This window comes from Desarmillaria tabescens (genome assembly GCF_030435595.1).
Source record: "Desarmillaria tabescens strain CCBAS 213 chromosome Unknown EV420scaffold_22, whole genome shotgun sequence".
In the NCBI taxonomy this organism is placed as follows: Eukaryota; Fungi; Basidiomycota; class Agaricomycetes; order Agaricales; family Physalacriaceae; genus Desarmillaria; species Desarmillaria tabescens.
In genome coordinates this window covers 624549-638180 of record NW_026848321.1, presented here as the reverse complement: position 1 = coordinate 638180, position 13632 = coordinate 624549, and the positions used below count along the sequence as shown (strand labels likewise).

General features: G+C 48.0%; 3 protein-coding genes across 3 annotated transcripts; all 3 read left to right on the top strand.

Annotated features, from left to right (window-relative positions):
- The first annotated feature begins 223 nt into the window (after positions 1 to 223).
- EV420DRAFT_523471 (uncharacterized protein) lies at positions 224 to 3198 on the top strand. Its single transcript, XM_060482470.1, has 10 exons — positions 224 to 1177; positions 1230 to 1343; positions 1401 to 1559; positions 1610 to 1726; positions 1779 to 1916; positions 1970 to 2107; positions 2165 to 2236; positions 2290 to 2433; positions 2490 to 2903; positions 2957 to 3198. The coding sequence occupies exons 1-10, from the start codon at positions 332 to 334 to the stop codon at positions 2978 to 2980; spliced, it is 2166 nt and encodes a 721-aa protein (XP_060329692.1). The 5' UTR covers positions 224 to 331; the 3' UTR covers positions 2981 to 3198.
- Positions 3199 to 6350: 3152 nt separating this feature from the next.
- Positions 6351 to 8085, top strand: EV420DRAFT_1550563 (uncharacterized protein). The gene is made up of 6 exons (XM_060473448.1): positions 6351 to 6437; positions 6491 to 6532; positions 6584 to 6795; positions 6858 to 6936; positions 6989 to 7317; positions 7376 to 8085. Exons 1-6 carry the CDS (start codon positions 6374 to 6376, stop codon positions 7652 to 7654), a joined length of 1005 nt encoding a protein of 334 aa, XP_060329691.1. The 5' UTR covers positions 6351 to 6373; the 3' UTR covers positions 7655 to 8085.
- Positions 8086 to 9722: 1637 nt separating this feature from the next.
- Positions 9723 to 13019, top strand: EV420DRAFT_523402 (uncharacterized protein). Its single transcript, XM_060482469.1, has 3 exons — positions 9723 to 10336; positions 10823 to 11494; positions 11802 to 13019. The coding sequence occupies exons 1-3, from the start codon at positions 10192 to 10194 to the stop codon at positions 12785 to 12787; spliced, it is 1803 nt and encodes a 600-aa protein (XP_060329690.1). The 5' UTR covers positions 9723 to 10191; the 3' UTR covers positions 12788 to 13019.
- The last annotated feature ends 613 nt before the right edge of the window (positions 13020 to 13632 follow it).

Below are 13632 nucleotides of genomic sequence, written 5' to 3'. Positions count from 1 at the left end.
TCGAAGTGACACTAAGAAATTCATTCTTGCAATTTTATTAAACCGCCTTGGCCTGAATTCAGAATATGATCGCACCGTGACAAACTTAGCCATACCAATCGAATCTCACGACTGACACGTTCGACGGGTGTCGATCTTTCAAGCATTCAAATTCTACCTACCCTTCCCCGCCCGCCCTTCTCCAGATTACTACACTGCTCCCTAGGACGCGTGGTATCCCTCGACGCGTCAGTCACGGAGACATCCGACGATCGAGGAAAGATCGGGGAGTATAAAAGCAGCCATGGATCAGGAAATCCAACATTAGCAATCTTAATTCGGAACAGTCACCATGGTACTGTGCTCAGCACTCATACTCTCTTCCTTCTTGTTCTTTTTTTCTACTACGTCTCTATACGGGGCGTCCATCTCCACTACTGACATCGGTCTCTGGTGGAAGGGACTCTCTGTCATAGCAGACAGAATCGTCTACGGCGTTCCCCATGGAATCACGGATTTCAATTCGAGGTTGACCTCCCTCGAGGATAGCCTGTCTCGGATCGTAGATATCGACGTCGTTGAGCCAATCGTCGTCGAGAGTATGGTTCCTGTAGCAGCTTCTGAACCTTCCTCGACGCCACCTTCGACGACGCCTATTGATTCCCCGCCTAATGACGATTTCGTCGAGCCTCGCCCAGTTCGTCTCGCGCCTATGGTCATACAAGCTCCGTCAAACTCGAAGACGTTCCCGGTGTTAACGCTACTGGCGTTACTCTTCGTGATCTGTGCCATTGTAGTAGTTCTCAGCAGGGCGTTCAAGCCGTCCCAGCATCGCCCTGCATCTATTCCGGTGTACGTCCCAAGGTCATCTCCGGTCCCTGGTTCAAGCGGACGAACATTGTTCTTTGCGCTTGTCTTCGCTGTCATGGTCGCTATTGCTCTCGGTCTCCTTCTCGTCCGGGAGCTTCTCTCCGAGAATCATTCCGCATCTGCTGACGACCTCCGCGTTGTTGTGTTCACACACGTAGGAATGGCGGGAGTCTACGCGCTGGTTTCTGCTGTGTTAGACATACTGGAGAGATGTCCGGCAACTGAAGGAAGTGGTATTGGCCGAGGCGAGGTTGCCGCCGCAGAGGATACACCTGCAGGAGGACACGGAGAACATGGTATAGGTTCATCGTTGGTTTCGGACGTCCAGGTGAGTGTCGTATATCATGATATAGTCCGGATTGATTTATTTTTCCTTCCAGACATCAACAGGCACGGTGTCGTTCCCATCCGGAAACCTTGGATACAGTAGTAGCGCGATCTACTCGTCAACAAAGTCGACCAATGGTCTCGTCTTCAAAGCACCCGACACCCAGGTAAGCACCGCCATTTAACGCCATTCAATATACCGACTAATACTGTATGCGCGATAGATTACCTCTTCCGCCGGCGAGTCCAATTCGGAGAAATCGGTATCAAGCTCGTATACAACGGTCCCGGATCAGAATGCCGTGTCGGATATGATGGCTGGCATGGAGTATAACGTTTCGGATTCTTTCGAATCCGCTATTCGTTCAATGACTAGTCGAGAAGTGAGTACCACAAACAACTATCCGACGGTCACTGACATGTTTGTTTTCAGGACTTGCAGGGAGAGATATCCCTAGTTTCATTCTCATCCATCGGTTCTTTCATACGTCAAACCCCCCAGCTGGATAAACTCCGCTCGGACCTTGCTGAGCTTGAAGAGGGCCTAGAGGTGAGGTTCCAACTGGTTTCTATTGGTGAACGTGGTAATGCATAGCTTGTAGAATATGCCGCCCTTAACGTCCTTGTTTTCGATGATGGATGTTCGGAAATTAGAGTCGACTAAGTTAAGCGTGGCTCCAGTTGTCAAGGAACCGACACGATGCACATCCTTATGCGATAACTCCTCCGCAATGAGTAAAGTGAGTCCCTACACACTATGGTCATATCCATAATTGCTCATTATCACATTCAGGATATTTGGGCGAAGGAATTTCTCCAGAGATATGTGTCTGATGAAAAACTCGGCGACGACGCTTATCTCGCTTTACTGTCCGCGCTTTTCACAAAGAGTGCTCTTGCGAAACACAAGCCTGGACTATGTAAAGAACCGGTGAGCATAGTCAATTGGAGATTATTACCGGTCACTGATCTCGGGCCAATTTTGCAGTCGACGGGTGGAGTTGTTGAAGAAAATCCCCCGTACATCTCTTTGGGTCACGGTTGGCCTTCATGGATTAAGGTGAGTTCCGACTTTGAATATGATATCCACAAATTGTTCATCATCACATTTAGCACGTGTGGATTAAGGATTTTTTGTGCCGATTTGTATCGGATGAAAAGGTCGTCAACGATGCTTATCTTGCGCTAAAGTCTGTGATCCTGGCAGAACCTGCTGGTGAGGAACACGAACCTGAGCCCGAGGTGCTTCAGGATTCGGTGAGGATCGTCACTTGATTAGTATGATACAACTGCTGATGGGTGATGTTGTCTAGGTCAAGTCCACGGTCCACTCACTGGAGCGGCCGTCTAACCCGGTCTTAGGCACTCTATCCTCAAGCTCATCTGTTAATGATGATACATTGAAGGACTCATTTGAGGCGCCGACAGTTACGCCTTATCCTAAGCGTGTGCCTTCCCCATCTCGCATTCCATCGCCTGCTCGGCGAAAGGGGATACCGTCCGTATCCCGGGGTCAGATATCTGGGTCACCATGCGCTGGTGGACCGAGCTCCTCTCGCCCTCCACGATCGGCTGGGAGGGGGCAACGACTGGGAAAGGAAATTTCACCCACCCCTTCGTTGCGTTCCAACCGGCGAATCTTGAACCCATGCCGTTTCCCCCTCGGTGCGCCTACGATGCGCCAGTGGGATGAAAGCGGCGGTTCTACGCGTCGGATACGCCCCTGCGTGAGTTTTCATTCGACTCGAATGTGCTTTCATCCTTCTAACTTTATTCTCAGCTGTCCCGTTCTAAATCTCCTTAATGAGCCTACCACCATTGTACACCAACAGGCGCTTAGAGATGACGAGGATATCGACTAAACAAACTATCAATGTCCTGTCGCAGCGTCGGGATCTTAGGGATGATCAGCGATGCATCGGGGTCGACGGGCTCTGGTGCATGCAGCTGGTCACTGGAGGAGGGCTGGTTCGCTGACGAGCTTACCAGTCCTTCCTCTATCCCTGGCATACGAGGAACCTTGGAGACGGTGTGGTCGACGGGCTATCATTGTTCTCTGAGGGACTTCGGAAGGATGGTTGGCTACCGATGGGTAGTTGACTAGTCCTGTTCTGCGTTTCCCAATGCTTTGCGTCAACGACAAACTATTACATCCTATGATATCTTCATCGTTTCTTGCGCCTCGTCGGCTCTCGGTCTCATCCCCATCTTTGGAAATTCGTTCAGGACATCTGCGTGCATGTTCGTTGCTTCCGATTTCTGTCTTATCTTTTCTCGACGTGCATATCTCTTCGTTGACATCCTACACCCCCAGTCTATCCTATCTTTATTCATGTCTATCATTTCGATTCTTTTGGACTTGCATATTTGTCCTTTGGCGTCAATCTTCAGCCTATCATCATTTCTATCCATCACTTCTACTCCCCATATACTCCGTTTCTTTCTAGATTTTTTTTTTGATTTTCTCTTGGGGATTCCTGGGACAACCTATTCCCTCGCGAACTTGCATATATCTCATTCGAGGACAGTCTATTTTCATTCCTATCTCCCATCTCTCGTCGTGTTCTTTCGGTGTTTATACATTTGTGGGTTCTCGGCAACTTATCATTTCATGATGTGGCTACACTGTTTGTGACTGAATTTAAGTTCGACTCAGCGCTTCTCCCGGGTGAGTAGTAGCATTTGAGTAACTGGCCTCTACTCTGGTACGTCAGCTGCCGTTTTCTTTCTTCTTTGCTAAATCGATTCCTCGGCATATGAGGCTGATTACTCCACAGATATTTCTCTGCTACGTCTGTTCAAGTGTGAGTGACAAGACTGATGCTTTGCTCATTCGACTTTTGGATTCGTCGTGCGCCTAAACCACAGGACACGTCGGCTCTTAGTACTGCTTCTCAATGATAGCTCTCTTTTCGCGCCATGACATGGTTCATTTCCGACCTATCTAGTATTTTCCCGACAGAGACTCTCCATATCTTCTTCCGCCACCAGCGCGATGACTGACCACAATGGTAGGGATCTATCAGGTACGTTTTGAATTTTTGCTCTGTGTTCTCTATTGACCAACGCTTAGGCCAACTCTGCCCAAAGCTCTTGCGAAAGGGTGATTAAAAAGAAGTCAACATGAGAGAAGCACACGGAATCGGCGATGTAATCTTCGTTGTGATGAATCTTTCATGACGAGGTGTCAGAGGGTGACCGGAGATCATCGATATCGACAAACATGTATATTCTTTCTGTATGGAAACACTCGAAGATATAGAGTTCCTACACCGACAAGCAGTGACTTGGAGTCATCTCAGGTGACTATGGCCACTAACTACTGATGAGTTGTCGTACCGACATGGAGGAGCGCACTTCAGATTCAACTACGCCTACCGGAAGATCCCAGCATCCAGTCATTTCCGCTAACCTCGTCCGGGGACGGAACAAAAACGAACTCGGGTCCCTTTATCGAGCATTTGAACCCAATTTGAGATCTGCCCTCGACAGAAATCTTGAACGACTACGTTCCATAGGTCTGGGAAGGATTGCTGAAGACTGATACTGGGAAAAGTCTGTGACAATAACGATGTCTATGGTCGCCACTCTGAGCAGTGTAACACCTGAAATATTGCTAAAAACCCCACCTCTACGGAGACTTGGACTTGATGCGCTCGATGGATGGTGAACAAGGTGATGGTATCACAAGGAAGGAGCGGAAGCCAGCTGATGAAAGGCGAGAAATAAGGAGGGAGCGAGAGACGAGCTACTTGTTTGATAGTGCTGGTCGTTCGAGGGAGGAAGGGATGGGATCACGTGTCTCCGGTGCATTTCTTCCGTGCCACTTTGATTCTGCTTTCATTCCTCGGGTTAGACCGGCGGGCATCTCTCTGGCTACCCTTGACGCTGCAATCCCACTCCCCAAGTGCATAAGCCATCACAGTATACTAGTTCCCGCACAATGAGCGCACCACAGCCGCACCGCCAGTTTAGGTTCGATATTGACTCGTATGTTTCAATGGGAGCCTAAAGGCCCACTGACAGGGCCAAAAATCAACCAGAAGCTCAATGATGAACAAGATCACGACAGCAGCAACGGTGAGGGGAGAGACGGATTGGGTGAAGTAGGACCGTGGATGAAACAGCGCTGAGACGTAGAGGATGTTTTGGGATCATCAGTAAACTCTCAACAGCGGTACGGTTATCCACATATCCACTGCTATCCGTCTTATCCCACATTGGGCTCCGCTACGTCTTGTGGCCATTGTAGGACCTTCAACATTGTATATCTCTCACTTTAGACTGCGTCTGGGAATACTATGGCTTGTATCCATTTATGCTGGAGATGCTGTCTGCAGGGATCCCATTCCTATCTCCCCTGTGCTATCTCCCTTCTTTTGAATCGTCCGTTCCCGTCAAACACTACTATTTCGATATTCCATGCCCGGTCGGGCTTAGTTTCTGTCTCATCATCCTGTCACGGTAAAAGTGGCGTCAATGACTCGAGTAAACCGAATAGTATAAGGCATCATCTTGTGGACGCCAGGAATTAATGTACGTATACATTCTTCCACTCATAAGTCGCTCCATATGGTCAAACCAACGGGACGATGGTTGCTACTATTATGGTGATGCTTAGCAGTGAGTTCCTGCGCACGTACGGCCTGGCCACGGCTGCTTCTGTTTTACCAGACAGTGCGACGACTATTACTGCTATGACTTTGAGTCTTTGGGCCTTGTCTGCATAGCTCGTAATACTTCCGTCGGAAGGCTACATACCAAAAGTCTGGCGTCAATCGATAGTGGATTCATTGATATCATTTTTTAGACTGTTACGGTGTCTTCAGTCTGCTCATAGCCTCGTCAGATCTTGGCAGGCTGAATGTAAGCTGCAACTTCAGTCTTCTATCCATAAATCTCTAAACAATTAGTACTCGCTCAGGTTTTCCATGCTGCCATTCAGAAGACCGGCGCAGTCCATGGGGGCTTGAAGATTGGACTGTTCACTCTTCTAAAGCGGAGACTTCAGGATCCATGCCCTGAAATCGCTGGCAGAAGCAGAAGATCTGTGTTAGTAAGAAATCGTCTGACGATCTGTAATCCTGTGCCCATCAGTGTTGCGATGAATCACAGCGCTAAGCTTGTTATTTAGTGCTATATAAAGGTAGACATTGAGTTCACTGGTAGTCCACAAACCTCTCCCCAAATCTTCACCATGTCAGAAGAACAAATATTAACGGCGATCCTCAATCAGGCACTAATAGGAATCTTCATGCATGGTCAGTATGTAAACTGATATATATATACATGTTTACTGAAAGAAACACAACAGGCATCCATACTTGCATCGTGGTATTTGCATTATGGGCAATATGTGTGTTGGTCTCCAATTTCACAGTACCATGCATGATATAAATACCAACAGTCTTGAGCAAAGAACCTCGATCCAAAGCACAAAACACTATGGTTTTCTTGATTATATGCTTGTTTATCTTTGCCACAATTCCTGTTGCTACAGACTGGGTTTTGGTTATCTACCTCTGTATTGGGAAAGGAGACTCTGGATTTGTTCAGAACCTATATCATTGGGCAGGAATTGCACTATGTGTCAATGCTGGCATTGCAGACTGTATCACGGTCTGTGATGATATTCAGTATTTCTTGTTTTTAATGTGTGCTGACCATTATGCCCTGTATAGATCTGGCGCTGTTGGATTATCTGGGGCTGTTGTTGGTCAGTTGTTATATTACCAATACTACTTTTTCTGGCCCAGGAAGGTATGAGACTGGAACTTCCTTCTCTTATCATATCATTAATCTTTCTTTGCAGCTGGTGGCAGTGTTGCATTGCAATCCAGCTTACAATATACAACTATTGGTCCCAAACCATTGGAACTCAAATGGACCATAGTATCTCTTTCCTGTTCTTTAGGAAACACACTTTTCTGCACTACACTCATAATCTATCGTATCCTGACAGTCAAGCAGGGCACAGATAGGCTGAATAACAGCACCAGTATGCGCACCTACCACCGAGTCATTGAGATTCTAGTTGAATCTGCCTTACTCTATGCTATTGGCTTAATAGCATACATGGTTTTAATCCCTCTCAAAGCACCAATGTGTTTTTACCCAGAATGCTTCTATGTTTCAACAACTGTTTGTCACCATTTTGTCTTTGTGAAAGAATCCAGATACTAATATCTTATTATAAAAGGCAATCTCTCCCACACTTATTGTGGCACGTGTTGCATTGGGAAATGCACGTCCCAATGACAGCTGGCAAATGGGCTCCAATGTCCCTTCTTTACAGTTCGCACCAGTGGTTCACTCAACAAGCATGAATCCTGATAGTGTGTTAACTGCTAATGAGAATGGTGTTGATCTGGAACATGGTAGATCAGAGATGACTGATAATCATGAACCAGAGAGCATTACTATGAATACGGAAAAGGGAGCTGGTGAGCCAGAGGACAGGGGAATAGAGGACACTTAGAATAGTTTTGATGCTATCATTTTTGTCCATGTTGACAACATTATTCCTTAAATCCTTCCGAAAGCAAGATATCCTTAATCACAACTTTAGTTCATTCTGACCATATGCCAACTTCGCCAACTTGACTCCATACATGATGTCTTCTGGGTCTTTGCACTGTATTCATCCTTGGTCTCCAAGTCATCATAGAACTCTTTTAAGTACACCTTTCATTCACCTCCATACATGGTTTGGCCCTTAATTCTTCCATTTCCTCAACTATACCACCCAGCTGGGAAATTTTATTGTTTTGGTCTATATTGTCTCCAATTGAATTTACACCCAACGCTTAGCCTCGGGTAAGTCGGTACTTGCTCGTTTGGGGCACAGCCACTTCTGAGGCTCACTCATTCAATCACTATTCTCACTCATGTCTGCGGCTTCTTGCGATGCTAACAATATATTGCTGATATTGACCTCTATTAGTACTCGGCAATTGCTTCGTGAGGACATTGCTATGTGCAAGGGCACCGCAAATGATATAAGTTCAAACCCCGGGTCGTTCGCCGACAATCCTGCCAGGCCCTTGTGGTCACCTCGAACAAAAACCGCTGGGCGAAGCTGTTTCTTCAGGATCAAGATTTTATTCGTAGGATTTCCACCCTATCTGCTTTTCCTGGCGGAGATCTTCGACACGGCCCAATAGCTAGTTCTCGCCTTTCCCCAGCGCAATGGCTCTACCTCAATGAGCTCGACACTGGGATTTTGAATGTTAGATCGTACGTTTTGGGAAATTTCTGATGTTCTCTTTGAGCAGCCTCTGGAGAAACCCTGACGCTGGAAATAGAAATCATGAGAAAAGGCTATGCAGTCAAAGATCCTCCGCCTTCTTTCGCGATCTTCTTCGTGGCAACTGTTCCTTTTATTATCTTTCAGGCAAGTGCTAATAATACGGGTGGAGCCAGCGGGTATGTAACTGGTTTCCTTCAATATTCGCCTTTCTCAGCTCCAGAACATACAGTTCCTCTCGACAATTCCGTCCGCAACGAGCACAATTCCTCCATCCCTGGAGGCAATGTCATGTTCTGAGTTGAATTCAAGAAAGGGGGATGAGGAGGATCCGGCGGATCTTTCGTAAAATGGCCACTCAAACGGGCGAAGTTGAAGGAGCAGGGAGTCATCAAAAAGAAGGTGCGATTGAGGATGACAGCAACAGGCGACGTCGGTTTCAGCCTCGGGCACTGATGGTGATTGGCGTACTTCGCTGTCATATTCATCGTCGAAAGGCTCCGGTTCAGATCCTTCGTGTAATGAATACCATATATATGTGCTCTTCAAATGGCTTGGAGAGATCGTGTTTGGATCAGGTACTGTGGTTTATACGGTCGGAAATCGATACCTGAACGTGGGATCCAATGAGTACTAACGCCTTCTTTCTCGTCACCCGAGGACCTGTTGTTTTTGGTCTGGAACGCTTTCAAAGGATCCGTGATAAGGAATGAATTCTATCACCTTCTATCAGTGACCGTGCGGATTTATCTGATAAGATGTCAGATTTGTCCCGCACCGAACCTGTCGGGTTCCTTGTCTTATCTCTCATGAAGAACCCCCTGACATCGTGCGAATTATATCTTATCCAGTGAGACAATGAATCATGATCAGGTCAAGAAGGTAACAAGTTTCACGTATACAGACAACAGTGAGAGAAACCAAGAAATGGCCGTGATGTAAAATGGCTGGAGTTGGCTCGACCGCGCAGCATACCGGCAAGTGCGCATTTATAGATAATCATCCCGCGAAAGTAGTTATTTTCGGGCCGTCGGCCATGAACCCCACTTTAGTATGAGGACCGCTGCTTGTAACCCTTGTGATGATACACCCGTTAGATCACTAAATTATATGGTTGATCGGATCATGACAAGAACGATATTAAAACGAGTAGTTTCGAGTTTGAGCGATATCGAGAGGTTACAAGGGGAGCAAGGGGGACGGGAAGGGGGGTCCGTGGCTGAGCAGGGCGGTGGGACCGAGGAAGGGGTGTAATAATAGAATATATTTATTTATCAATTTGAAATTTGAGTAATCGAGACCGGGAGATAAGCGGCGATTAGTCTCGAACCGTTATCAATCGCGCAATAAGATCGCTCTGATTGGCTGGGGCGTTATCTGGATTTATCTGCCCCTGCTGACACTTTTCCCCGGCCTGTTTATTTTCACATCTTGTTCACGAACCACCATCATCTACGTGAAATTTTGCCTCTCTGCTGGGCCAGTCTTCTTGCTCACTATTCCCTGCTTTCTTCTCCCTCCGGTCGCCCAATAGGATCGTCCTGCACAGCCAGGACAACCGGAAACAGCCCCCAAAAGTAACCCAATAATGTCGCCAGTTGTTCTAGAACCGCCCGCTCTGAACATGCATAATTCGCCTATTACATCGACAATGTCTCGTACGTGTCGCCCTTGACGTGTCCGATGGACGGCATCAGTCGTATTGATGCTCATCACTATTAGATCTTGAATCAACAGCTTCTAACTTACCTTCGGATCTATACGACGCCATGAAGCGGTCAGGACCTTCGGAGGAGTATAATTTCCCCAACGGAACGGGCCAAACACCGCGACTGACGTGCGTGAACTGTGGAACGTCGGATACCCCGCTCTGGAGAAGGGATGCAGACGGTAACTCTGTCTGCAACGCTTGTGGTGAGTCTGGCTTCTATATTGCTTATCCTTGCTCTTCCATTGCACGACGGTCGATCGTCTTCACTCTCTACACGTGTTGTAGAAGCTTGCTGGCCACTTTTTGCATGTCCCCGGTCATTCATCACTCCAAAGCGCGCGTTGGTCGTGCTTTCCCATTTGTATTTTATGTATCACTATCGTGTCACATCAGTCCCGCACCGTAGAGGCATGCTCGGCGACGCGGAATGCTCTTTCATTGTGCATCATCTGCGTTTCAACAACTTGATATGATGCCGGCGCTCAGCTCGCATTTTACACGTCGCTTACCCTAGTCCTGTCAATTATCTCATTCGTGGTTAACTCTTTCTATTACCTTACTTGCATCCGCTTGTCGTTTCAGAGCTGTTTATTGACGCACTTTCCTCTCCCTCTCCTCAATTCTTATGCTATCCTCTGTTGCGTCTTCGTCTCGTTCTCACTGTCTTTCTCCTGTTTCCTCTGATATAGGTCTTTATCAAAAGTCTCGGCATATGCCTCGTCCATCGTCACTCGCTCGAACACCACCACCTCATCCTCCGCCGCCATCCTTCACTTCTGCTCCCACCAACGGAACTAATGGTTTAGGGTCAAAACAAATGTCTACCTCACCGACTCTATCCTCGTCCCAAAATCAGCGCAAGCCCTCATCTCCCACGGAACACGCTGCCACCAACCCATCGCCAACTGCGCCAACAGCTTCGCATCATGTTGGAGGAACATGTCCCGGAGATGGAAGATGTGACGGCACAGGTGGGAGCTCAGCCTGCTCAGGCTGTCCCACTTATAACAATGCTGTATCAGTTTCATCCCGGATGATGGAGATGGAAAAGAAACCTAGCAGCAGCAACGATCCCGCTGGCAGCGCAAAGGGCGCCGTCGTCGAGTCACCATCCCAGCCAACCAACACCGCTAATTCACCTTCTGTAGGCGGTGCTGGTGATGATGCGGCACCGAGTTCACCGGGCCAAGGAGATGGTGCTGGGAGTCCGGATCCGAGTGGTGGACCTGGCGGGAGCGGGAACCCTTCGAGGAAGATGCCAAGAGGTGCCGTAGGAGCGTTGAGTTGCGCAAACTGTGGGACAAGCACGACGCCCTTGTGGAGACGGGACGATGTCGGCAATAATATTTGTAATGCGTGCGGTAAGTCATCTCTCATTTCTGACATTTCCCTCTTCCGCAATATCGTTTGCGTATGGGACCCTGCATCCACGTACCCAGTTGTTGCCATCGATTGTTTGGCCAACATGTCCCGAATTTGATCTTATCAGATTAAAATTCCGATGAACCGGGTATCTTATCTCTCTCACTTTTTTCAACGACTGCGAGGTGGTGAGTGTGCGCTGATGATATGTTATCGTCACCCGCACCTTATTCGCCTTCTTTTTTAACGTTTTTCTTCTATGTTTGGTCTGGTGATACGCTTTTACTCATGGCCCTTCCTTTACAGGCCTCTACTTTAAGCTTCACGGGACTCATCGTCCCAACTCGATGAAGAAAAGTGTTATCAAGCGTCGAAAACGTGTACCCGCTGCTGGTCCTGTTGGTCCCCCGCCGTTAGGTCGAATGTCTGATCAGGCCGCAGCCGAGGCCTTGGTTTCTGTAGGCCGATTCGGTGGTGTGGGAGTGGGTGACGAGAGTGATGGGGAAGGTGCCGATCAACCGAAAAGGAAGAAGGCCCGGAAAAGCAAAGGTGATAAAAGGTCGGGCGATGATGATGTTAACATGGATTCTGGTACAGGAGGTGAGGAGGACGGAGGCTCACGGAAACGCTGGACTGGGGAGGGCTCTCATAGGCCGCCATCGATTGGTCCTTACCCCCACATGCAACGCTCGTCACCGTTTATTGCCGGTCATGGAGGTTTCGAACTTCCTCCGTTAAATGCGATTGGCGGTGGTGTTCCGTCTGGTCCCGGCATGCCTTCAGGTTACATGAGGTCGGGATCAAATGCTCCAAGCAGAACACATTCGCCTATGGGACACGCAACAGCAGCACCTCCGCAGGGTGGTTATATCCTTCCTCCGCCCCATGGAATGTCGCCATTCTATACTGGCCCTTTAGCAACTCACTCCGGACATGAACCGCCGATGAGTATGATGGGAGGCGGTGGTATACCGACCTTGGCGGATTTGGAGAGGCATTATATGGAACTGCATGAGCACAAACGGCGAACGGAGGAGATACTGGATCGCACAGATAGGTTGATGGGAGATGTCAAAAGGGGGATGGATGAGTTAAGGAACGCGACTGCTTCTAGTAGCGGCGCGCCAAGCGGCTCACAGTCTACGAGTCAACAACAACCACAAACGTCACTGCCTGCACCAGTGGGCGGTCCCTCCACTAGTGCCATTCCTCTGCCGCGACCTTCTGATAAAGACCGGAGTCGGGGGGAAAATGTCTGGCCGACATCTATCAATTCTGAACCGAGGGATTGATTGGGTCGCAATATCTCTGGCTTTTGAATTCTACTCCACTCTATTTTTTGTCGCATCTCTTGGCTATTACATATATCGCACCCTTTCTTTAATTTCTTATCCACCTTCCAATTTATATCGGGCGGAGGGTTGTTTATATTCCAAAGGGACGTTGACTATTAGTTGCATGTATTTATGAGCGCCCCTTCATTAACATCTTTCCGTTGTATCTACTTCGTCGTTGAACTCGTTTTGGTGTTATGTCCATCGTTGTGCTTTGCGTCCTATTTTACTACCTTACAGGTTGTGTAGAACACCGCCCTTGATTAATGTAAACATTGTGTATCCTCTGGGCAAGGCGAGAGCCATCGACTATATTACTTGGCTCATTCTGTCATGTCATATCGAATCGTCGGTTACGGCGGACCGGCGGGATTCTTACGAGGCTATATTCAGTTTTGCGGAGCTCGTGAGCGCTTCTTTCGTTCTTCTTGTTGTTCTCGTAATGATGTTTTTCTTTCCAGAACCATATCCTCGGTCATGAGGAGAGATGCCTCCAGAACGTCCGCTCTGTATACACGCCGGGGCTTTCTGATTCATCGAAGACTGTCCACTTACTCACCGGCGCCGCCTTCGATGCGAGTATTCAAGAATTTCGGACAAGTATTGTCATGGAAGCTCAGAAATGTGTTTGCTCGCCGCCCACGGCTACATGGAGGTCTTGAAAAACCGCCAAATCCCGACCGCACTAGTCGATCAAACAGCGGGAACTAGAAGAAATTGCGGCACTAAAGTTGAGAAATTACGCCTGTCCAGAAATTCCATTGTAACTATGACCCTGTTCTATTGAAAGTCTCGCTTGGGTA